The 23,840-nt window shown below is 43.8% G+C and overlaps 2 protein-coding genes across 3 annotated transcripts in view; one reads left to right on the forward strand and one right to left on the reverse strand.

The window, feature by feature from the left end:
• The window catches only part of TPP2 (tripeptidyl peptidase 2), a 68,621-nt gene extending 65,859 nt beyond the window's left edge, over positions 1 to 2,762 (forward strand). For both annotated transcript variants that reach the window (XM_038758969.1, XM_038758970.1), the window contains 2 exons: positions 1,242 to 1,361; positions 2,673 to 2,762. In XM_038758969.1, the coding sequence (XP_038614897.1) occupies positions 1,242 to 1,361; positions 2,673 to 2,762 (210 nt within the window). The remainder of the gene's footprint in view (positions 1 to 1,241; positions 1,362 to 2,672) is intronic.
• A 2,562-nt stretch (positions 2,763 to 5,324) lies between these two features.
• The window catches only part of METTL21C (methyltransferase like 21C), a 34,299-nt gene continuing 15,783 nt past the window's right edge, over positions 5,325 to 23,840 (reverse strand). Inside the window, exons 3-6 of the mRNA XM_038758797.1 lie at positions 11,649 to 11,748; positions 8,762 to 8,913; positions 7,273 to 7,390; positions 5,325 to 5,716 (exon numbers count right to left, since the gene is read on the reverse strand). Of these exons, the coding sequence (XP_038614725.1) occupies positions 5,325 to 5,716; positions 7,273 to 7,390; positions 8,762 to 8,913; positions 11,649 to 11,748 (762 nt within the window). The remainder of the gene's footprint in view (positions 5,717 to 7,272; positions 7,391 to 8,761; positions 8,914 to 11,648; positions 11,749 to 23,840) is intronic.

A 23,840-nucleotide genomic window follows, 5' to 3' on the forward strand; every position in this document is an offset into this window, starting at 1 on the left:
GACGGTTGGCGGAGGACTTCACCTACCTCCTCACATTCTTACCTTGTAGTTTCAAGGCTCCCCACCAACTTTCCCCATCTTTTCATTCATTCCTTCCATCGTATTTATTGAGCGCTTACTGTGTGCAGAGCACTGTACTAAGCGCTTGGGAAGTACAAGTTGGTAACATATAGAGACGGTCCCTACCCAACAACGGGCTCAGTCTAGAAGATTCATTTTACTACAGATTCACCGGCTACCCCACAATCTTCACTCCTTCCAAGTTCACCATCTAACTGGACCCTGCCACCTCCAATCCTTCACTCACCTTTTTTCCCTGGCCTGGAACTCCCTCCCGCCACCCAAATCACCAAGTCATAACCCTCCCCGACGTCAGAAGTCATCCTAAAGCCCCTCGATTTCTGAGCAGCCTTCTCTGACTGATTAATTCCCGGCACCCAACTCCTTGTGGGCAGGTGTCATGTCTACCAACTCTACTGTATTGTCTTCTCTCAAGGGCCTAGTAGTACAGTGCTCTGCATATAATGAGGACTCAAAAAATACCTTTGTTAGATTATGGATTATGTTAGTCCGGCAGCCCCCATTATGAATCTGTGTATGTAGGTCCACCTTCAGCAGTTTTGTATTTGTGTAAATCCTATTATTTGTTCTCCCTCTTGCTCGCGTTGTTTACAAATCACAATTGTACCTCTTAGTTCCTTGTTCTTCCTTCGGCTCACACTGCAAATCATCTTTTTCTGTCTCCCCCATTACATTGTAAGCTCTATGAAGGGAGGGAATTTAGGTGTTTCTTCTGTTTTACTCTCCCAAACACATTAAGTATAATGCTTTCCACTCCACAGGCACTCAGATACCATTTAATTGTTGTTGACTGATCAATTGCTTTATTTCCCGTTTGGTGAGCTTGCGTAAAGGGAAGGGAATAATTATAAAAACCAAAACAGGAAAAAATTCCATTGAGAAAGGGAAAGAAAAATAGTTATATACTGCTTGGGTAGAGACCAGGTATTTCTGTCCGGGTAATGTGTATCTTCATGCTCGTCGACGAATCTGTTGGTGGTGGTGAGTGGAGGTAAAATCGAAAAGTTATTTGCTCAGTAAGATTTGTCCTTTTATTTTCTTCTTTCAGTGTGGAATTTCTTTATATAATTGCTGTTGGCTATATTTGTGAGTTGAATTTCTAGGAATTTTCAGGTGTAGAGGAATTCTGATTCAAATTTTTATTTGTTTCTATACCATAGGTTTTAACATTTGCATACAAACACGCATTGGCAACTAAGATGTATGGAAGAAGTCTCAAATTTGCAACCAAACTGGTGGAAGAGAAGCCAACCAAAGAGCACTGGAAAAATTGTATACAAGTAAGCGGTCACTACATTACTGATCATGTCACAGTGTGACTCTATAACTCATAAAATTCAGCTGGATTAAAATCAGAACACCTTGGCCCTGAGCAGGCATCAGGAGGGAGAATTATCATTCCATGTCTGAATCTTCTCTATATTTGAGATTCCCTCTAATACCAGCCCCTGCATAAGAAGGGAAAGTGTATCCATGTTACCGTAAGATGATTGTGAAAAAAGAATTCCCACTCCCAGCCTCAGGTCTGATTTCCTACAGCTCTTTTTCCTCCCCATAAACTAGGGTTCACTGATGCTATCTTGGATCATGTCCTATAGTAAGGTACTTTATAAAAACAAGATCCTCTAACGGCTTGTTGTGTCATCATAAAACCCAGAGTAGTTTTAGAAACAGTGGTGAGTGAGTGTGAAATTATTTTACAAGCAATATAGCTTATATTGCAAGTGAGTTTCATTGGTCCAGAAATGAAGTGCAGGTAAAGCCTGGAGTGGATCTACTTGAAGCAGAGTACCAAACATGGTTTCAGATTTTAAATCCCGTGGAGCGTGATGGTGACGTCTCCCATCGGGACTGACGGGTGAGACTACAAGGCTGAGAATCCGCAAAGAGGAATTGATGCTAGTGCTAGTGGCTTGTGTGTGCTGTTGTCCCTCCCTTGTCCCCACCAGCCATGTTCCTGCTAGAGCAGGTAGCAAGCAGGTGGGCAGATGTGCAGCACAATGCAAAGTGGATGTGCAGTCACTGCCCTCATTTAACTAGCGCTAGGCAGGACTGGAACTAGAATCCAGAACCAATTCCCAAAGCAGGGCTGTAGCCACTCTTCCCACAGAAAGACTTCCCCGGGCCTGAAAAGTATAGTAGAGAACTCAAGGCATCAAGTGGAAGGGTGAGTGTATGTTCAGATTTAGCAATCAATCCTATTTATTGAGCACTTACTCTGTGCGGAGCATTGTATTAGGGAGAGTACAGTACAATTCATGTCCAAAAGGGAGCCACTGCAGAATGATACTGTCTCCGTTATCCATCGTGAAGATAGAGTGAATTTGCAGAGGCCTCTCCTGAACAGCTTCTAGCTAGAGATCGAGAGAAAAGGGAGCTGTACTCTGCTAAAAGGAAAACTCTTTGTGATTCCTTATGAATCACTAACAAAGAAAAAGTCACTACCATGTCTCTCAGAACTAGTAAATCTAGTTTTTTATAGTACTGCTGCTTTTACTTAGTGCAAGAGTTATAGCCAAGAAAGATTAGGTGACTCCAAGAGCCGCGTGTTTGTTTTTCTACTTAATTAAACTATCGTTGCTTTTCTGCAGCTGATGAAGTTACTTGGATGGACCCATTGTGCGTCTTTCTCTGAAAACTGGCTGCCCATCATGTATCCTCCTGATTATTGCGTGTTCTGAAATAACACCTGAAACGTACAATTTTAGAAAAAAAAGTTTTCTATTGCCCAGATATAAAAATGAGAAATTTGTGACATTTTTATTCTAGCGCATGTTTTCTTCCAATTATTAAAATGGTGTGTATTTATCTTAAAATGCACTGGTGTGTGGCTTCATGTAAACCCAGATCCCTGACATGGAGGAGTCCTTTTAGTGCATCACATTGCTGGCAATGCGATGTGCCTTTTCCGCCAGCACCAAGGAGTTCGCTTGGGTTGGCGAAGGCTTGTTGCATGCCTCTTAAGTTCTTAACTGTTTCTTTTAACTGCAAACCTGTAAAAGCTCTATTTTTATTTTTTAAATGAACAGGGTTTAAACATGCTCGACTGACTTTGTTTTCAATTGTATGAAGGCCTTAAAACGAGCTACGTTCAGGGTAGCTGGAATTATTTATTAGACTGAAAAACAATGGAACTTCATTTTCTGCGTTGGTGCCAAGTGTTTACATTTCAACTAAGGGAAAACCATGACAAACTGTCGCCATAAGTGTATATCTCAATTGTTGGAGCGCATCTGCTCCGCTAGATCTTCACCTTGGAGTGATTTCAGGCGAGTAATTTTTGAACATCCGTGTGAAGTTCAGAAAGTTCAGTAAAACCCCACCTAGGGAGGTAGTTGAATTAATCAAAAATGCCTTGTCTTCTGCAGCATGAATGAAATTGGTGGAAAATAGAGAGTTGGGTTATTTTTGTCTTCCCACCCCCCCTTTCCTCCTCAACCCCCGCCACCGCAGGGACGGTAGCGCCAGAGTTACCCGGCGTGACGGCCCTGACTTAACCCCACCTGTCTTAAGCGCTTAGTACAGTGCTCTGCACGTAGTAAGCGCTCAATAAATACGATTGATTGATTTGGCCGGCCGTCGGCTTCATCCTTCCAACTGGAAAGGGGAACTTGGAGAGCATCGCTGGGCCTGGAGGTGAGAGAGCAAGGTCCTCCCTCCTCCTCCTCCTCCTCTTCCTCCTCCTCCTCCTCCTCTCCAAGGACCAGTCACACCTGGCAAGCCACACCGCGTGTCTTCGGACGTCTGGGGATTCGCCCCTCGTGCAGGTTTCCTCAAGACGCGTGTGAGGATTTGCCCTGTCCGGGTGAACTGATACGTGTACAAGTGCCAGACGGTTAACTCTTTATCAGGTATTGTAAAGCTATACATATGGTCTGTTTATTAACATTGAAATAATGTAAAACACTTAAGAATAAATGTGCACAACTTAAGATCGAAACGCCATATGCACTCTAATACCTAATGGATTTTTTTTTATAATTAATAAAAGTGATTATCGAAGCTACTTTGGTTCTAATTTTTTCAGTGCCTTAAATGAGCAATTATAGGTATTTAGAATCATGGTTGTCTGAAAAGCAAGAGTTCTCTGCAGTTGGATTGGTAATAGTGTTTACTTGGCACCTACCGCGTGCAAGGAACTCTACAAACTGAGAAAAAATACACAGCGGCTCACTATCTCAGAATAAAATGGGTTGGGTTGGTGATGAATTCATAGACAGGGTGGAACAACAAAAATACATCAACCTAGAAGGCCACGGAATTTAAGGCAAAGAGTTAAAGTGAGAGCAGCAACAGGTGGCAGAGCACCAAAGCCAGTTTAAAAGCTGTGCTACGCTTAGAACAGTGCTTTGCACATAGTAAGCGCTTAATAAATGCCATTATTATTATTATTACCATTTCAAATGTGAGCTCACTGCAGGCAGGGAACATGTCTACCAACTCTAGTACTCTCCCAAGCACTTGGTACAGTGCTCTGCACGGTAAGTGTGCAATAAACACCATTAATGGGTCGATTGAAGGAGCACAGTTGTCCCTTTTCAAATGGGATGAAATCATTTTTGTAGCAATTAAGGAGTTTGGATTTGCTCGCGGTAAAACACCAATAATGAACAAACCCATTTCTCGTCATAGAAGTGGATGGTGAACTTTTATGTTTTCTTATCCCCAACTTTCCGATGATACGATACAGGAATCGGTTTGTCTTGTGTATTAGCCTCGTACCCAGAATCAATCTGTCAGTACCATTTGAACGCTTATTCTGTTCAGAGCACTGTAATAAATGCTCTTGAGAGTTTAATAGAAGTAGTTCCCTCAAAGATCTTACAATCTAGAGGGGGAGACAGGCACTAAAATAAATTACAGGCATGAAGCAATAGAGTGTAAAGATATGTGTGTGTGTGTATATAAGTGCTGCAATGTGAAAGAGGAAGATGGGAATTGGGGAGAAGTTTAGAAGGTAGTCTTCTAAACAGAAGAGTGGATTTAATGAGGGCAATTCTGATACATTTTTTCTCAAAAAATGTTTTACAAATGATGAACGTGAAGTGTAGTCTTTTTTCCCTAAACATATTTATAAGATGAGTCTATTAACAACCCCTGCACTACTTATAATGTAGTCAAACATAACTCCCCCAAGCACCCAGCTTTATAAAGTATATTTTTTCTTGTAATTTTTTGTTATGATCTGATTTTACTCCTCCCAGGCACTTACTACAGTTCACTCTACTAAATTAATTCGATTCTCATTGTGGTGTGGTTGCTTTAAAGATCTTGACCATCGACTCTGGATATTCAGCGATAAGTGTTGTATTGAAAGCTTGCTTGAATTTTTCCAGAAATTCATAATCTGTGCTGAATCTGAACTTATTTGCCCATAGCAACACGGTTCCTGGCTGACAGAGGTATTTCATTGTGGTCAGCAGCTTCTCCAGAAAATAATGGTCGTAGACCACGTCACTAGCTAGAATAAAATCATAAAAGTGAGTTGACTTGGGGAAGTTTAGCTCAAGATCCTCTCCCCACACCAATTCTTTTACTTCAGGCTGATGAGGTGTGCAATTTTGGGTGTTTTGTAAAAGGTTGTACTGGAGATTTCCGAGAACGTCAGGTAGATCAGTTGCTGTGACGTAAGCACCTGAAGGAGAAAAGCCGAAGAAGAGTTGAGTATAATTTTTGGTACCTTTTCTTTCTTTCGATCGCTTTTGTAACTTTTATTCATTCTTCAGTTTGGTGTACTGCATTCAATGCCTATTTCATTCAGAGGAATCGTTAATAGCGCAAAAGTCATAATACCTTTCCCCATAACACCTTTCCCCAATTCCCCAGAGAAGCAGTGTGACTCAGTGGAAAGACCACGGGCTTTGGAGTTTAGAGGTCATGGGTTCAAATCCCGGCTCTGCCACTTGTCCGCTGTCTGACTGGGCAAGTCACTTAACTTCCCTGGGCCTCAGTTGCCTCATCTGTAAAATGGGGATTAAGATTGTGAGCCCCCCGTGGGACAACCTGTTCACCTTGTAACCTCCCCAGTGCTTAGAACAGTGCTTTGCACATAGTAAGGGCTTAATAAATGCCATTATTATTGTTATTATTAATTAAGCCCTCTTTTCCCCTGCTTGCTTCCCCCTTCTGCATCATCTGTGCACTTTGGGCATTTGCTGTTCACCCCACCCTCAACCCCGCAGGACTTATGTGCATATGTTATAAATTATTTATTATTGTCAGTCTCCCCTGCTAATTCATTCATTCAATCATATTTCTTGAGTGCTTACTATGTGCAGAGCACTGTATTAAGTGCTTGGGAGAGTACAATGCAACAATAAACCGTCACATTCCCTGCCCACAATGAGCTTACAGTCTATGGGGGAAGACAGACATCAATGCAAACGAATAAAATGACAGATATGTACATAAGTGGGGCTGGAAGGGGGGAAGAACAAAGGAAGGATGTCAGGGCGATGCAGAAGGGAGTGGGAGATGAGGAAAAGTGGGGTTTAGTCTGGGAAGGCCTTATGGAGGAGATGGGCCTCCAGTAAGGCTTTGAAGAGGAGGAGTGTAATTTTTGGATTTGAGGAGGGAGGGCATTCCAAGTCAGAGGCAGGATTATTATTATTATTATCATTATTTGTTAAGCGCTTACTATGTGCAAAGCACTGTTCTAAGCGCTGGGGAGGTTACAAGGTGATCAGGTTGTCCCATGGGTGGCTCACAGTTTTAATCCCCATTTTACAGGTGAGCGAACTGAGGCCCGGAGAAGGGAAGTGACTTGCCCAAAGTCACACAGCTGACAGTTGGCGGAGCCGGGATTTGAACCCATGACCTCTGACTCCAAAGCCCGGGCTCTTTCCACTGAGCCACGCTGCTTCTCTAGGGGTCAGTGACGAGAGAGGGGAGATCGAGGCACATTGAGAAGGTTAGCACTAGAAGAGCAAAATGGGCGGGCTGGGTTGTAGAAAGAAGCCAGATGAGGTAGGAGGGGGAAACATGGTGGAGTGCTAATTCTGTGCTGTTGTACTCTCCCAAGCACTTAGTACAGTGCTCTGCATATAGTAAGCTCTCAATAAATACCATCAACTGATCTAAATAACAAAGATTGTAAATCTAGAGTCAAGAGCTTTGGGGAATAAATTGTCCTGCCCCGTGCAATATTTTTAGGTATTCTGGGGAGAAAGGAAATGAAGCAGATTTACTAACCTAGAATACTCACTACAATGGACACCAGGCCTGGTCCAGCCCCAATTTCTAATACTTTGGCACCTTGGAATCTGAACTCCTCGGGATGCTCTTCCAGATACTGGCACAAAGCCAGAGCCTAAAAGGATGTAAAAAGAAACGAAGGTATCGCCTCTGAAAAAGCAGTGTCGTGTTTAACATTGAGAGGATAAAACAGAACTTTATTGTTTATATGGCTTATGTATTGAGATGGAATAGAAAACCTGGCAAAATAACTTTCGCCTTGCAAGGTCTTCAGTGGCCTAGCGGAAAGAGCACAGTCAGAGGATCTGGGTTCTAATCCCGGCTCTGCCGCTTGTCTGCTGAGTGACCTTGGGTAAATCGTGTAACTTCTCTGTGTCTTAGATACCTTATCTGTAAAATAGGAATAATAATAATAAATAATAATAATAATGATGGCATTTATTAAGTGCTTACTATATGCAAAGCACTGTTCTAAGCGCTGGGGAGGTTACAAGGTGATCAGGTTGTCTCACGGGGGGGCTCACAGTCTTCATCCCCATTTGACAGATGAGGTAACTGAGGCCCAGAGAAGTGAAGTGACTTGCCCAAAGTCACACAGTTGGCAATTGGCAGAGCCGGGATTTGAACCCATGACCTCTGACTCCAAAGCCCGGGCTCTTTCCACCGAGCCACGCTGCTGCTCTAATTATGACCGTGAGCCCCATGTGGGACTTAGACTGTGACCAACCTGATTAAGTTGTAACTGCCCCGGTGCTCAGTACAGTGCCAGGCACATAATAAGCATTTAACAAATGCCATAAAAATATATATAGATACCTTAATGTGTCTACATTATTATTATTATTATGGTATTAAGTGCTTAATATGTGCCAGGAACTTGTACTAAGCAGTGGGGTGGTTACAAAGCAAATTGGGTTGGACACGGTCCCTGTCTCACACGGTGCTGACAGTCTCGATCCCCATTTTACAAATGAGGTATCTGAGGCCCAGAGAAGTGAAGAGACTTGCCTAAGGTCACACAGCAGACCAGTGGCAGAACCGGGATTAAAACCCATGACCTGACTGCGAGGCCCGTGCTCTATCCACTAAACCATGCTTCTTCTCTAATATTACTTGATTGAGTGTACCACCAGATGATTTTGGTAAAGATAGTTGGATCTGATGTGTTACAGACTGTGAGCCCCCTTCTAGACTGTAAACCCATTGTGGGATTGTCTTTGTTGCTGAATTGTACTTTCCAAGTGCTTAGTACAGTGCTCTGCACACAGTAAGTGCTCAATAAATATGATTGAATGAATTAAATGAATGTATATAAATATTATTTTTATGTTTACTGTTGTTTGGGGAAAAAAAATGATTCTAAACGTACAACGTTAAGTTTTAGGACGCAGTTGGCTCCTGAAAACCATCTTAAGTCTGAGAAGTGACTTTAGATGGCTCGCATCTTCAGAAATGTCGGCATAATTAAGTTAATCTTTACACTTACACCTGGCCATACTACGGATCCGTAGTTCTCTATTGACTCTTGAATGATAATCTTCTTGCCTGCGTACAGATACTGCTCTTTCGTATAACTGTCGTAATATGCAGGAAGACGTTTCTGGACACCATGACGAGATGTTTCTACGTTACTCAAGTCTGCGGAAGAGAAGGAACAAATATAATTTATCATTTGGTATGTTATGGGAAGAAGCAATTGCCTAGTAGTAAGAGCAAAGGCTGAGAGAGGATTTAGGTTCTAATCCCTCTCCACTACTTGTCTGTTGTGTGACCTTGGACAAGTCATTTAACTTCTCTGTGCCTCCATTTCCTTATCTGTAAAATGGAGATTAAATCCTAATCCCTCCTACTTTTTTATGGTATTTAAGCACTTGCTATATGCCAGGCACTGTACTAAACACTGTGGTAGATACAAGCTAGTCAGGTTGGACACAGTCCCTATCCCACATTGAACTCACAGTCTTAATTGTCAGCTGTGTGACCTTGGGCAAGTCACTTAGCTTCTCTGTGCCTCAGTTACCTTATCTGTAAAATGGGGATTAAGACTGTGAGCCCCACGCGGGACAATCTGATCACCTTGTATCCCCCCCAGCGCTTAGAACAGTGCTTTGTACATAGTAAGCACTTAACAAATACCATCATTATTATTATTATTATTATTATTTTACAGACACAGAGAAGTTAAGTGACTTGCCCAAAGTCCCACAGCCGACAAGTGGCAGAGCCAGGATTAGAACCCAGTTCTTCTAGCTCCCAGGCCCGTGTTCTCTCCACTAAGCCCCACTGCTTCGAATGAACCTAAAGTGGGACAAGGTCTGTGTCTGAGCTAATTATTTTCTATCTACTCTGATTAGTACAGTGCCTGACACATAGTAACTGCTTAACAAGTACCATATTTCTTCTTATTGTTACTATTATCGTTCAACAAACAAACCATAGATGAAAAATCTCTGGTGCCTGCCCGCAAATGCCCTTTGCTTATATGAACAGAGGCAGAAAGCCGGATAATGCGGTCCAAGAATGATAGCAGAAGAAAATGGGAGAAGAGGAAAGGGAAGGCGTAGTCAGGGAAGACCTCTTGGAGGAGATGTAGCTTCAATAAGGCTTTGAAGTGGAGGAGAGGAATTATATATGGGATTTGAGGAGGGAGGGTGTGGGCGAGGGGTTAGCAGAGAGACGAGATCGAGGCACAGGGAGAAGTTGAGCATTAGAGGAGTGAAGTGTGCGGGCTGGGTTTTAGTAAGAAGAACGAAACACGAGCAAGTTATACGGAATTAAGGGGAGGGAGGAATCCAAAGCATAGGGGCCGGGAGAAGGGCAGAGGGGAACTGATCACAAAAGAAGAAAGGGATTGCCCAAGGGGAAGATGCTGGCCCCACAAAAGAGAGGATGAGCAAAGGAGCAGGAAACCAAAGGGGAAGAAAGATACATTAGGGGAGGAATTGAGAGGACAGGTTTACTGGAGGGATGGAGACCATGGCTCCAAGGGAGAGTGGAGAGATGAGTTTTCTCAAGTTCAAAATTATCTGTTAATTTTGTGTTGGCATTAGCCTCTTGGTGCAGACCTGCCTTAACAAGAATTTTCCCTCCCAATCACGGTCATACTTACTGAGTTCTTACTGGGGGCAGAGCATTGTACTAAGTGCTTGAGAGAGTATAATAGGCACATTCCCTGCCCACAACGAACTTCTAGAGAGGGACGCAGGCATTAATATAAATAACTTATGGATATGTTCTTAAGTGCTGTGGGGCTGGGAGGGGGATGAATAAAAGGAGCAAGTCAGAGTGTCGCAGAAGGAAGTGGAAGAGAAGGAAAAGAGATAGTCAGGGAAGGCCTCTTGGAGGAGATGTCCCTTTAACAAGGCTTTGAAGTGAGGAGAGGAATTGTCTGTTGAATATGAAGAGGGAAAGTGTTCCAGGCCAGAGGCAGGGTGAGGGCGAGGGGTTGGCAGCGAGATAGAAGAGGTCAAGGTACACTGAGTAGGTTGGCATTAGAAGAGTGAAGTGTGCGGGCTGGGTTATACTAGGAAAGTAGCGAGGTGAGGTAGGAGGGGGCCAAGGTGACTGAGTGCTTTAAAGCTAAGATAAAAGCATTGTTGAATGTGATTGCAAATTCTGCAAGGTCCTTCAGAAGCTTCCTGCTTCCAGATCCTTGAGAACAATTCCTCTGATGCCCCCAACTTCAAAGCCAGCTGCAGTCCCATCTTCAGGAGTGCTTCTCTTCTCCCCAGGTAATTATTCCCCTTCTCCTCCTCAGCACAGCTGCACTGACTATATATTAATGCACCTTTACCCCTTCTGCACGCAGTGATTTATGTACCCTACTATTACTCATCCTTTCTCTTCTTTCTGTAAATTATTCTGCCTGCCTTTCCCACTGGACTGTAAGCTCCTTGGGGGGTCATATCTGCTAAGATTCTCCAAGAGCTGCCTGCATACTGTTGATTGATTGATTGGTTCAAGTTCTTTGAAGACTGAGCTATCTCAGACAAGGTTTAAGGTCTGAGTTTTGGGTGCTGCCCAATTGTCCTATGCTCTAACCCCCCAAAACAGGCATCCAGAGTTTTATTGCATGAAACTGAGGGAGGTAGACTACACTTATAAAGATGACGCCAGGGATTCATTCATTCATTCATTTAATCGTATTTATCGAGCGCTTCCTGCGTGCAGAGCACTAGATGAAGTGCTTGGAAAGTACAATTCGGCAACAAATATAGACAATCCCTACCCAACAATGGGCTCACAGTCTAGAATATGAGCCCGAACAAGGACCGTTGAGACCGATAGGTCGTAGGGTCACTATTCCCAATCGCTCCTATTCAATTGGAACACCAAATGTCTGCCGTTTCCTCGGTCTGGCAGTGAGGAATTACCTTTCTCAGGGTTGCGGAATTCTCCCATGATTGAATACTCGGCGGGGCTCTGAACGGCGTCCTGAAGAGGGGCGTTAGATAGTTTATCTTCTACCCAATGCTGCAGAGGATCCAGAGGCACTCACCTGCAGGCTGCATACTCTGGAGAGAAAATAGCCAGACTCATTAGCCCCTGAACAGTGCGGGCATGGCACTTTGCAATTAGCAATTCAGCCCCTTCATTCGGGGGCTGTGCAGGCAGGACCCTCCAGCTGGGCTCGTCCACCCGTGGGAATCCATCCGAAGGAGCTGGGAGACCAGCTCTCTGCCACTCTGTGTCTGCCGGTCTCGTGAGGGACAGAACAGAGGTCGAGGGTGAATAGGCAGACGCACCCACTTGTTATCCTGAAGCGATAAGAAGTCACAGAGTCTCCCGCAGCATTGGCCAAGTCCACACAGCACAGTCCCCAGTGCTCGTTGTGGACAGGGAATGTGTCTGTTATATTGTTGTGCTGTACTCTCCGAAGTGATTAGTACAGTTCTCTGCACACAGAAAGTGCTCAATAAGTACTACTGATTGATTGATTGCGGGGCTGAGTTGGACCCAAAAGTTCTTTTTAAAAAACAGACAACTTCCAGGAAGACCATTCAGTAACGTCATTAGGCTCCCCTTCTGTTACACACCGAGAAAACTGCAGCGGGGCTGGCTCTGATTGTGCAATGGTAGGCATGTCCTGGAGAAGATGAGTGCGAGCTGACTGATGGTCACAGCCCAATCCAACAATGCCCGCTGGATTCTTCTGCCCACCCCTGTGACTGAATTATAAAATCATCTGCTTGGTTCTCTGGACCAGGAGTCATTGCAGTCACAGGGGTTGAACCAGTTTTGCCAGCCAATAACCACTCATTCTGCCCCTGCCACAGTTTTGATTTAGGCATGGGGCTGAGTACAGTGCTAAACCTTGGGGTAGATGCTAGACAATCCAATCAGACACAGCTGTATTCCTGCCTCACAGTATCGCTATTGTTGGTGCTCTGGGGGTTCCTTCAAATAAAAACTCTTCTAATCACGGGCTGTCTCTTTCCAGACCGAAGCACCCGTGCCCATTTTACCCTGAAGGTTCACTTAATTGATCCAAAATCTGATATTGGTATAGATGAACTAAGATTTTCTTCAACTCTACACGCTTTTTTCCTTTCTTCCCAGCAAACGTTCTCATTCTGGTGAGACTAAATAGGGTCTTTATTTCAAGCCTGGCCCCTGTGTGCTCCTTTAGATGGGGCCTTTAACTTTACTGCTAACAGCAGATGGAAGAGCTGCTGTTCAGCAGCTAGATGATCCTGCCAGAAGGAAATAGAACCAACGACAGAATCTGGGACTTAATTGCTGCCAGCAAGCCTCATTTTGAATCCTGCTGTTTGCCTCATACAGGAACATTTGTGGGCAAATTACACAAATTAGACCTACTTATCCTTTATCTTCCCCCTTGGAGAGTACAGTGCTTGGCACATAGTAAGAGCTTAACAAATATCACGATTATTTATTAGCATCGTTGTTCTTACTAATTTGTTTGCCCCATACAAGTTCATTTACTCCTCAGTTCCAGCAAAACGATGGTTTTAAAGATACTTTAGCATTGTCAGACTCATCATTTGCATTATCTTGAATTCAAAAATCATCTTTCTAGGCAAAACCTTTGAGGACCCATGAGAGATTTAGTCAGAAGTATGCGTCCTCATCAATCTCAAAAAGATTCACCCCATAGAATTCAAAACAATTCTTCCGATTCTATTTTAAAGCAGGAGAAGAGTGTTTTCAAACCTGTACTGAGGAATGGATTCCTGAGGTAAAGAGTTGCTCATCATCAAATGGGTCACCTGAAATGTATTTATCCCAAGTAAGATACATTCCTAAAATATCCTCTCAACACATTCAATCAATTGTATTTATTGAGCGTTTACTGTGTGCAGAGCACTGTACTAAGCGCTTGGGAAGTACAAGTTGGCAACATATAGAGACGGTCCCTACCCAACAGTGGGCTCACAGTCTAGAAGGGGGAGACAGAGAACAAACCCAAACACATTCATTTGTAAACATCTCAACATTCACGATTACTTTTGCAATGGCAGCATATTTTGTTCATTTTGAACATGCATCTATAGAATTAGTTGGTCTTCTAAAATAAACATAGCTCCTTTTAGTTACAACAATTCATTCACATTAGTCTAAGACAGGCAAGGACATTACCTTGTGTTCTTGAAAAAGTCAGAAGTTCCCAGGGCATCTTCCAGCCACCACAGTTTTATACGAATCAGGCTCAGAAGGGATTCATTATTTATGCCTCCAAGCCAGCCAGTAGGAGCTCTGGCTATTTAGGGCAACATTACCTAGGAGCACTCTCAGGGAAGTTATGCGTTTCACCTCAGTCTCTTTAACCCACTCCTTGCAATGCAAAGATCACACAAATGGCCCAAAATTGCATGTTGGCATGTCAGAGTCCACTGTTGATAACAATAATGGCATTTAAGTGCTTAGTGTGTGTCAAAACTGTTCTAAGCGCTGGGGTAGGTATAATCTAATCAGGTTGGACACAATCCCTGCCCCACATGGGGCTCACAGCCTTAATCCCCATAGTAAGCGCTCAACAACTGCCATTATTATTATTATTGTACAGATGAGGGAACTGAGGCACAGAGAGGTTAAGTGATTTGGTCACACAGCAGACAAATGGATTACAACCCGGTCCTTCCGAATCTGAGGCCTGTGATCCATCCACTAGGCCACGCTTCTTCTGTTTTGTCTGGTGACCAAGGACGGTTTCTTTGACGTGGGCCTCTCAGGCTGCTTTATTTTTAAAGAACAAACCTGCCTCTTGGTCATTCCTCCTGGTTTGTGATTCCTTCAAGGAAATCTTCCGGCTGAGAGGGAAGAGGGAAGCAGGACTGTCCTGATTCTGGAGCCAGCCCGAATGCGTTGTACAGTTGGAGGCAGGATGTGAGCCAAGGAAATGAGAATACCGACTGGCTGTGACAATCGATCGGTCAGTGATATTTATTGAGCGCTTACTGTGTGCAGAGACAGTACTAAGAGCTTGAGAGAATGCAACAGAGTTGGTAGATATGATCCCAGACCCCACGAACTTCCAGTCATGACAGAAAGGGTGTGAGAGACTCTTACAGACCGTGGGCAAGGAAGACAAGAAGAGCAAGAGAGTAGCAACCAAACAGCATTAGAGAATGAGCTGAGGATATTTCAGAGAAAACTGGGAGCAAATTCCTCAGCCTAATGGGAAAGGAAAAAAAAGTCACTGCCTCTTTGAGAGGAACTAGACAAGTCCATACAATTGAGAGGGGGTTGTGCACAGTGGGAAACTAACACAAATAGGACTTTCAGTTTGTACCAACAACCATTAATATAGAGAGTGGTATTTTTACTGAGCTGATTAGATAGGAATTAATTAGAGTGGCTTTAACAAGTGGGCAATCCTACACTTTTCACGCCCCCGTCTTCTCTCCTGCCGTCATGTCCGTCATGTATAGACGATTTAAAAGTTCATGCATTCTTGGGTTTAGATGTTCACCAAGATTGGGAGATTGAAATCAATCAATTTGTCCTAGTTTAGATATCTTTAAGGGGGACAAGAAATCTCCAGTTAACAAAGTAGATATCAGTCATCTTGCAGTGCCTGTAGGGAAAGAGACATGAACTTTCTTGTCTCTCATCTTGAAAACTCCATGAGAACAGAGCCTACCTTTTTCCATGTGCTGTGGGTTCCAGAACTCAGACCACTGTATAGAATTGTTCTTTTGAATCAGGGTTACCCAGAATTGTTTATTGAATCTGCATTCTATAACCTGCGTCTTCTATACTTCTGCTGTTACTTGCAGATAATAATAATGATGGTATTTGTTAAGCACTTACTATGTGCGAAGCACTGTTCTATGTCACTGGTATCTTCAACAAGCATTTTTTCTTTTAAGAGGAAATGGAAAACCCTTGCTGTTACATTTTTCGATATTATATATTAGAACAGGAAGAATGAGGTGAAGGAAGCGTTCCAGATTGATTTGGAATGTGGATTTTAAATTTCAATATCTGGCAATGTATGAATTATCAAATTTTGATGCAGAAAATGTGAGAACTATTCATAGGCTAGCAAATGCACCCTATGTTGAACTCTGTTGTACAGTTACTGAAACTGAAGCAGAGATAAGTTTAAGGACTTCTACGCTCAACTGTAGTTAATGGGATGTTTCTGTTTTCCAAAGCCTTGAACTCAGCACTTTAGGACAACTAGTAAGCTTACTAACATCCCTCTTTAATAACTGTGCTGTTTGTTCTGTACTTACTATGTATCAGGTACCATCCTAAGTGCTGGGGAGGATACAAGAAAATTAGATCAGACACAGTCCCTGTCCTACAGAGCGTTCCCAGTCTAAGTAGAAGGGAGAACAGGTATCAAATTCCCATTTTACAGATGAGGTAACTGAGGCACAGGGAAGCTAAGTAATTTGCCCAAGATCACAGCAGACAAGTGGCAGAGCCGAGATAAGAAACCAGATTCTCTCACTCCCAGGTCCGTGCTCTTTCCACTTGGCCTTTGCTGCTCCTCTAGATTCAAAAAAAAAATAATAATTGTGATGGCATTTGTTAAGCGCTTACTATGTGCAAAGCACTGTTCTAAGAGCTGGGGGGGATACAGTGTGATCAAGTTGCCCCACGTGGGGCTCACAGTCTTAATCCCCATTTTTACAGATGAGGTAACTGAGGCTCAGAGAAGTGAAGTCACTTGCCCAAGGTCACACAGCAGACATGTGGCGGAGCCGGGATTCGAAACCATGACTTCTGACTCCAAAGCCCATGCTCTTTCCACTGAGCCTTCCCTCTGCATATCCAGTTTTCATCCACTCAGGAAGAGCCATAAGGAATGGTGTAACTGGAGGTAATCTTTCGTTCCTCCATTGGACTGTACTGTTGGTTCATCGTGTTTCTTGTCTGGAAAGTGGATATCAGGCCATGTACGGTGCCAGCCCAGGACTCTGTCTCCCCCTCTAAAACCCTATTTGTCCCGTAATAAAAGGGAATCCAGGAATTGATCCAAAATGGGCACTGATAACTCTGCCATACCGACCAGTCTAGTGGATTAGCTCACTTTAGGGGTTCCAACACCTGAATTTCTCGTTCTCTGAAACTGCTCCCCGATAATGGCCTCCACATAAAGTAAGGAAAATAGCATCTGCTATTCCTGTCCAGTTCTGATCGAATGGACAGATCTTTTAGACTGTGAGCCCACTGTTGGGTACGGACTGTCTCTATATGTTGCCAACTTGTACTTCCCAAGCGCTTAGTACAGTGCTCTGCACACAGTAAGCGCTCAATAAATATGATTGATGATGATGATGATGAATGTCCCAACCTCCTGGGCGATGCTTCTGTCATTATTTCTGCACTGAGAGGAAGGAAGATCTTTGTCCTCTAGTTTGTAAACTAAATGATACTCTCCCAAATGGACTTTACAGATAAGCACTCAATAAATACCATGGACTGACTGATCATCATCACCATCGTCATCATGAATATTGATTGTCTACTGTGTGCAGAGCTGACAGGCACTTGAAAACACATGCGAATCATCAGTGGTATTTATTGAGTGCTTAATGTGTCCAGAGAACCGTACTAAGCACTTGGGTGAGTAGAAGCAGTGTGGCATAGAGGATAGAAGTCAGGAGGTTATGGGTTCTAATCCCGGATCTGCCACTTGTCTGTTGTGTGACCTTGGGCAAATCACTTCACTTCTCTGTGCCTCCGTTACTTCATCTGTAAAATGGGGATTAAGACTGTGAGCCCCATGTGGGACAGGCACTGCGTTAGATGTAGTCTAACCTGATAACCTTATACCTACCCCAATACTTAGAACAGTGCTTGGTACATAGAGTTATCATCAGGGATAATAATATTAATATTATTGTTGTCATCAGGGATGGTAGACATGTTTCCTACTCACAAGGGGCAAACTGCAGAGCTAGGAGAGCAAACTCACTGAGTAACACCACCCTAGATCAGATCCTTCTTCAGGAGTGGCTCAGAAGGCTTGAAGGATACCATGAAAAAATACTAAGAATTAGGCCCTCAAGTTGCACCACAGTCATGGCCCAATTTCTGCTGATTCCCACGCAGGTAGATGAGGCAACCATCACATTTGCCGGTCTCTTGCTTTATCCATTAGCGTGATCACGAATTAGTTCACTCTCTGAGCTTGCTAGCAGCCCATGACTCTCTGGAAAACAGGCCTTCCTCTGCCTGTCTCCTTCCACATGGCAAATTCCCCTGGAAACCTAAGAGTTGAACATGATGGGGAAGAGGAATAAAGCACCCTAAGTCCCAGTAAGTATCACTGAATTAAAATATTTATGTGTTCCCACCTAGGCAAGCACATTGTTTAGCAGTGAAATAAGAATTTCCTTTGTAAAATTATTTCCCTGGTGTTCAAAACCAGGTAGGTTTGTATGCATTAAGAAGAAGAGGTTTTGGAAAATTGCCTCATTCCAACAGTACTGCTGTGGTTTTACCAAGTCAAGAAACAGGATTGCCCTAAAACAAATGATTTCATTCTCATTCTGCCAACAACCAGTTCCTTTTCCTCCTCTTCTTTCTTCTTCTTCTCCTCCTCCTCCTCATCAGATGACTGAAGCTAACCTAAATGAAGGCCAAGCCATCTCCTGGGCACTTGGGAAACATACACAGAAATAAAAGGTGAGATTCCTGCTCTCTGAGACGAGGTAGACAATTCTGAGGGAGACAAGTGGACCCACCCAGTTGGCAATATGCAATTGTTAAAACAGTGAGAGAATAGCTAGAAATGATAAACACAGCTCAGGGCCCTTTCCATGGATGCAGTGGTCCCCATAACTCTCTGAGCCCAACTCCCAGACTTGCTCCTCCTCACTCCTTCCACTTCTCCGAAACACCCAAGAGTTCCCAAGCAGAGATCAAAGACATAAAATGGAGACTTTCTGGCCACTTAACTCGTTGAAGCCCATACCTTCCCAGTGCTCATCCCCAGCCTGGCTCCAATTCCTCCCCCAGTTTCTGCCTCTGCACTCATAATGCACAGTTATCATTGAACAGAAATGAGTAAATAAGTAACAGACAGCTAAGTGCCTGAGTGCTTAGAAGGCTGAGCAGATGACATGACCAAGAAAGGGGGGGATTAAGCAGGGAATTCTTCCTAGAGGAAGTGACGATTGGGTGTGCCGAGAATAGTATAAAATGAACGTAAACCCAGAATATATGTGACGATTGATATTTACTGTGATTTCATTGCCCTCATGGACCTGTGAGGTTTAGAATAGCTATTACATGGATGAATCGCTTGCTTGGGAATCAATCAACCTCACCTCCCTTCTCTCCTTCTCCAGCCCAGCCTGCACCCTCCGCTTCAGTGCCGTTAACCTCCTCACAGTGCCTCGTTCTCATCATCAATCGTATTTATTGAGCGCTTACTATGTGCAGAGCACTGTACTAAGCGCTTGTCCCGCCGCCGGCCCACGTCCTTCCCCTGGCCCGGAATGCCCTCCCTCCACACATCGGCCAAGCTAAGTCTCTTCCTCCCTTCAAAGCCCTACTAAGAGCTCACCTCCTCCAGGAGGCCTTCCCAGACCGAGCCCCCTTTTTTCTCTCCTCTTCCCCATCCCCCCCACCCTACCTCCTTCCCCTCCCCACAGCACTTGTATATATTTGTACAGATTTATTACTCTATTTATTTTACTTGTACATATTTACTATTCTATTTATTTGGTTAATGACGTGCATAGAGCTTTAATTCTATCTGTTCTGACGATTTTGACACCTGTCCACATGTCTTGTTTTTGTTGTCCGCCTCCCCCTTCTAGACCGTGAGCCCTTGTTGGGTAGGGACGGTCTCTACGTGTTGCCGACTTGTACTTCCCAAGAGCTTGGTACAGTGCTCTGCACACAGTAAGCGCTCACTAAATACAATTGAATGAATCAATCAACGAGATTTATTGAGCGATTGCTGTGTACAGAGCACCGTACTAAGCGCTTGGGAGGTACAATACAACAGAGTTGGCAGTTGTATTGAGTGCTTACTGTGTGCAGAGCACTGTGCTTGGGAGAGTATAATATAACCATGAGCCCACAGTGAGCTTCCAATCTAGAGGGGGAGACAGACGTCAATATAAATAAATAAATTTTGGCTATGGCCATAAGTGCCGTCGGAACAATCCCTGCCCTTAAGAGGTTTATGGCCTAGTGGGGAAAATATCTAGATGAGAAACTGGCATCTGGAGTTATGCTGGCTCCGAGCTGCCCACACTAAGATCAGCGCATCAACAACATTCTTTCCGTGTTAACTTTTATTGTGTGTTTCCAAGTTGTCTCGTGCGCATTACGGAGCCTCGACGTTTACGGCTGGAAAGGGAGCAGTCTCAAAGAGGAGTGGAATTTCAATCTGAGAGCATAATGGTTCCCATCTGAGCACGTGGAAGGCAGAGAACATGTTATATTGCACTCCACCAAGCGCTTAGTACAGTGCTCTGTCCAGGGTGTGCGCTCAACATATACGATTGATCGAGTCTACATCTTGGCTCTCCTGGCTGAGTCTCAGGATTTGAAACTGAGCCCGGCAACACTTGTTACTGTAAGGTAAGAAGCAGCGTGGCTCAGTGGAAAGAGTCCGGGCTTGGGAGGTCATGGGTTCTAATCCCGGCTCTGCCGCTTATCGGCTGTGTGACTTTGGGCAGGTCACTTAACTTCTCTGGGCCTCAGTTACCTCCTCTGTAAAATGGGGATTAAGATTGTGAGCCCCACGTGGGGCAACCTGATCACCTTGTATCAATCAATCAATCAATCATATTTATTGAGCGCTTACTATGTGCAGAGCACTGTACTAAGCGCTTGGGAAGTACAAATTGGCAACATATAGAGACAGTCCCTACCCAACATTGGGCTCACAGTCTAAATATAGATATTTATATTTATACAGGATAGACTTGTATCCCCCCCCCCCCAGTGCTTAGAACAGGGCTTTGCACATAGTAAGTGCTTAATAAATACCATTATTATTAGTAGTATTAGTAGTAATCAATCAATCAGAAGTTACTGACCTTATCTCTGCCCATTCTTGAGTTTCCACCCACCCCCACCACCTCCTCGCCCTTGACTAATGACCCAACTCACTTGGCCAGTGCAGAGCCATCTTCTGCTACTTTGGGGTTAGAGGCTCAGAGGTGTGATTTTAGAAAAATGACCCTGGAGGTCACCAGCATCAGAGTCTGTGTGCAATTTAAATGGAAACAAAAACAGAATCATCCCAGGCCAGCGGCAGAATTACTTTGTATTAGCCTCAATTCTAGAAATTTATTTTCAGATCCTGCCTTACGAAGGTACACTACTTGGCGGTTAAAAATGAAAAGAAAAATAATTTGAGCAGATTTCTCACTTCCCCTTCCCCTGTGTGTACATATTTTTATACTCTATTGGTTCCCCTACCTATGATTTAATTTAGCAACTGTCTCCCCATAGATTGTAAATTCCTTGAGGGCAAGGATCATGTCTGCTTCTCTATTGTACTCTCCCAAGCACTTAGTACAGCGTTCTGCACAAAGTAAATGCTCAGTACGTACTGTAGACTGTGAGCCCACTGTTGGGTAGGGACTGTCTCTATGTGATGCCAATTTGTACTTCCCAAGCGCTTAGTACAGTGCTCTGCACATAGTAAGCGCTCAATAAATACGATTGATTGATTGATTGATTATAGACTGATTGATTGACTAGCAGGGGTTTCTGATAACCAACCAGCAGTCTTGCTCTAAGGTCGTCACAGGCAGGGACTACGACTGCTAATTCTGTTGTATTGTAGTCTCCCAAGCGCTTAGTACAGTGCTCTGCACATAGTAAGCGCTCAATAAATACGATTGATTGATTGATTGATTATAGACTGATTGATTGACTAGCAGGGGTTTCTGATAACCAACCAGCAGTCTTGCTCTAAGCTCGTCACGGGCAGGGACTGCGACTGCTAATTCTGTTGTATTGTAGTCTCCCAAGCGCTTAGTACAGTGTTCTGCACATAGTGAACGTTCAATAAAGCCCGCTGCTGGGTAGGGACCGTCTCTATGTGTTGCCAACTTGTACTTCCCAAGCGCTTAGTACAGTGCTCTGCACACAGTAGCGCTCAATAAATATGATTGAATGAATAAATACCATTAATTGATTCATAGTCACCGCTTTTCGATGCTGGTGGCATCGGCAGGAACTGTCTCTACTGCTGAATTGTACTTTCCAAGCGCTTAGTACAGTGCTGTGCACACAGTAAGCGCTCAATAGATACGATCGAATGAATGAATGGTGTTGATAATAATGGTTGTGATTCAACTGAGAAGCCTGGGGCATTGCATGTCTTAGAGGCTCTAAAAGCCAAACTATTATAGAACCGAGCATTGAGTTGAATTTTATGAGTGTCCTATTTTAATAGCCTCTTATTTACTCCGTAATCCCTGGAGGCAGGAACTGCGTCTCACTCATTGAAACGGTGCCCAGAGAGCCAGGTGCATGGAATAAATTTGGTAGCAAAAAGGAGAGATATCAGATCTCAGTCGCTCACCCTTTGACCTCCGCCTCGTCCCTGCCAGTGCAAATTTCTCCGCTGAGCAATCCCATAAATTGGATCCTGCCCAATTAGAGCCCTCATTATGAGATCTGAAGTCATAAGTGGTGAATCCTGGGGTCCGCAATGTCACATCCCCCCCCCCCCTTCTAATTAGCCTTTGGGTCTAATTTCCTATAACAAGGAGTTGAGGGATTGGAGCAGTTGCAACTTGATCTTCAGCAGAGAACCAAAGTAGAAATCTGATTATCCTGGGTGTGATGATGATGATGGCATTTATTAAGCGCTTACTATGTGCAAAGCACTGTTCTAAGCGCTGGGGCGGATACAAGGTGATTAGGTTGTCCCACATGGGGCTCACAGCCTTCATCCTCATTTTACAGATGAGGTAACTGAGGCCCAGAGAAGTTAAGAGACTTGCCCAAAGTCACACAGCTCACAATTGGCGGAGCCAGGATTTGAACCCGTGACCTCTGACTCAAAAGCCCGGGCTCTTTTCCACTGAGCCATGCTGCTTCTCTATGGATTCCCTATGGATATTAACAAATGCTTCTCTATGCTTCTCTATGGATGTGACACCTAACATCCCAGTGGTTAGCACATAAAAAGCATTTTACAGATACCAACTGTTATCCTTATTTCATTCATTCATTCATTTGTATTTATTGAGCGCTTACTGTGTGCAGAGCACTGTACTAAGCGCTTGGGAAGTACAAGTCGGCAACCTCTAGAGACGGTCCCTAGCCAACAGCGGGCTCACAGGCTAGTAGGGGGAGACAGACAACAAAACAAAACATATAAACCAAATAAAATAAATAGAATTGTCAGATGAGTGACTTTGGGCACATCACTTCATTTCTCTGGGCCTCAGTTCCCTCATCCTATAGCAGGGAGGTGAGGGACTGGAGCAGTTGCAACTTGATCTTCAGCAGAGAACCAAAGTAGAAATCTGATTATCCTGGATGTGGCACCTAACATCCCAGCGGTTAGCACATAAAAAGCATTTTACAGATACCAACTGTTATCCTTATTTCATTCATTCATTCATTCATTCATTCATTCATTCAATGGTATTTATTGAGTGCTTACTGTGTGCAGAGCACTGTACTAAGCGCTTGGGAAGTACAAGTTGGCAACATATAGAGACGGTCCCTACCCAGCAACGGGCTCACAGTCTAGAAGGGGGAGACAGACAACAAAACAAGTGGACGGGTGTCAAGTCGATTATTTTTGTAATTTTTTTGTAATTGTAATTATTTTTGTAATATTGTAATATGTATATGTATATATGTAATATGTAATTGTAATATGTAATTATTATTAAAGAAGCAACATGGCCCTACTGAGAGCTCACCTCCTCCAAGAGGCCTTCCCAGACTGAGCCCCCTCCTTCCTCTCCCCCTCCTCCCCCTCCCCATCCCCCCCGCCTTACCTCCTTCCCCTCCCCACCGCACCTGTATATATGTATATATGTTTGTACGGATTTATTACTCTATTTTATTTGTACATAGCTATTCTATTTATTTTATTTTGTTGGTATGTTTTGTTTTGCTGTCTGTCTCCCCCTTCTAGACGGTGAGCCCAC

Source organism: Tachyglossus aculeatus, chromosome 17 (genome assembly GCF_015852505.1).
Source record: "Tachyglossus aculeatus isolate mTacAcu1 chromosome 17, mTacAcu1.pri, whole genome shotgun sequence".
NCBI classification, from domain to species: Eukaryota; Metazoa; Chordata; class Mammalia; order Monotremata; family Tachyglossidae; genus Tachyglossus; species Tachyglossus aculeatus.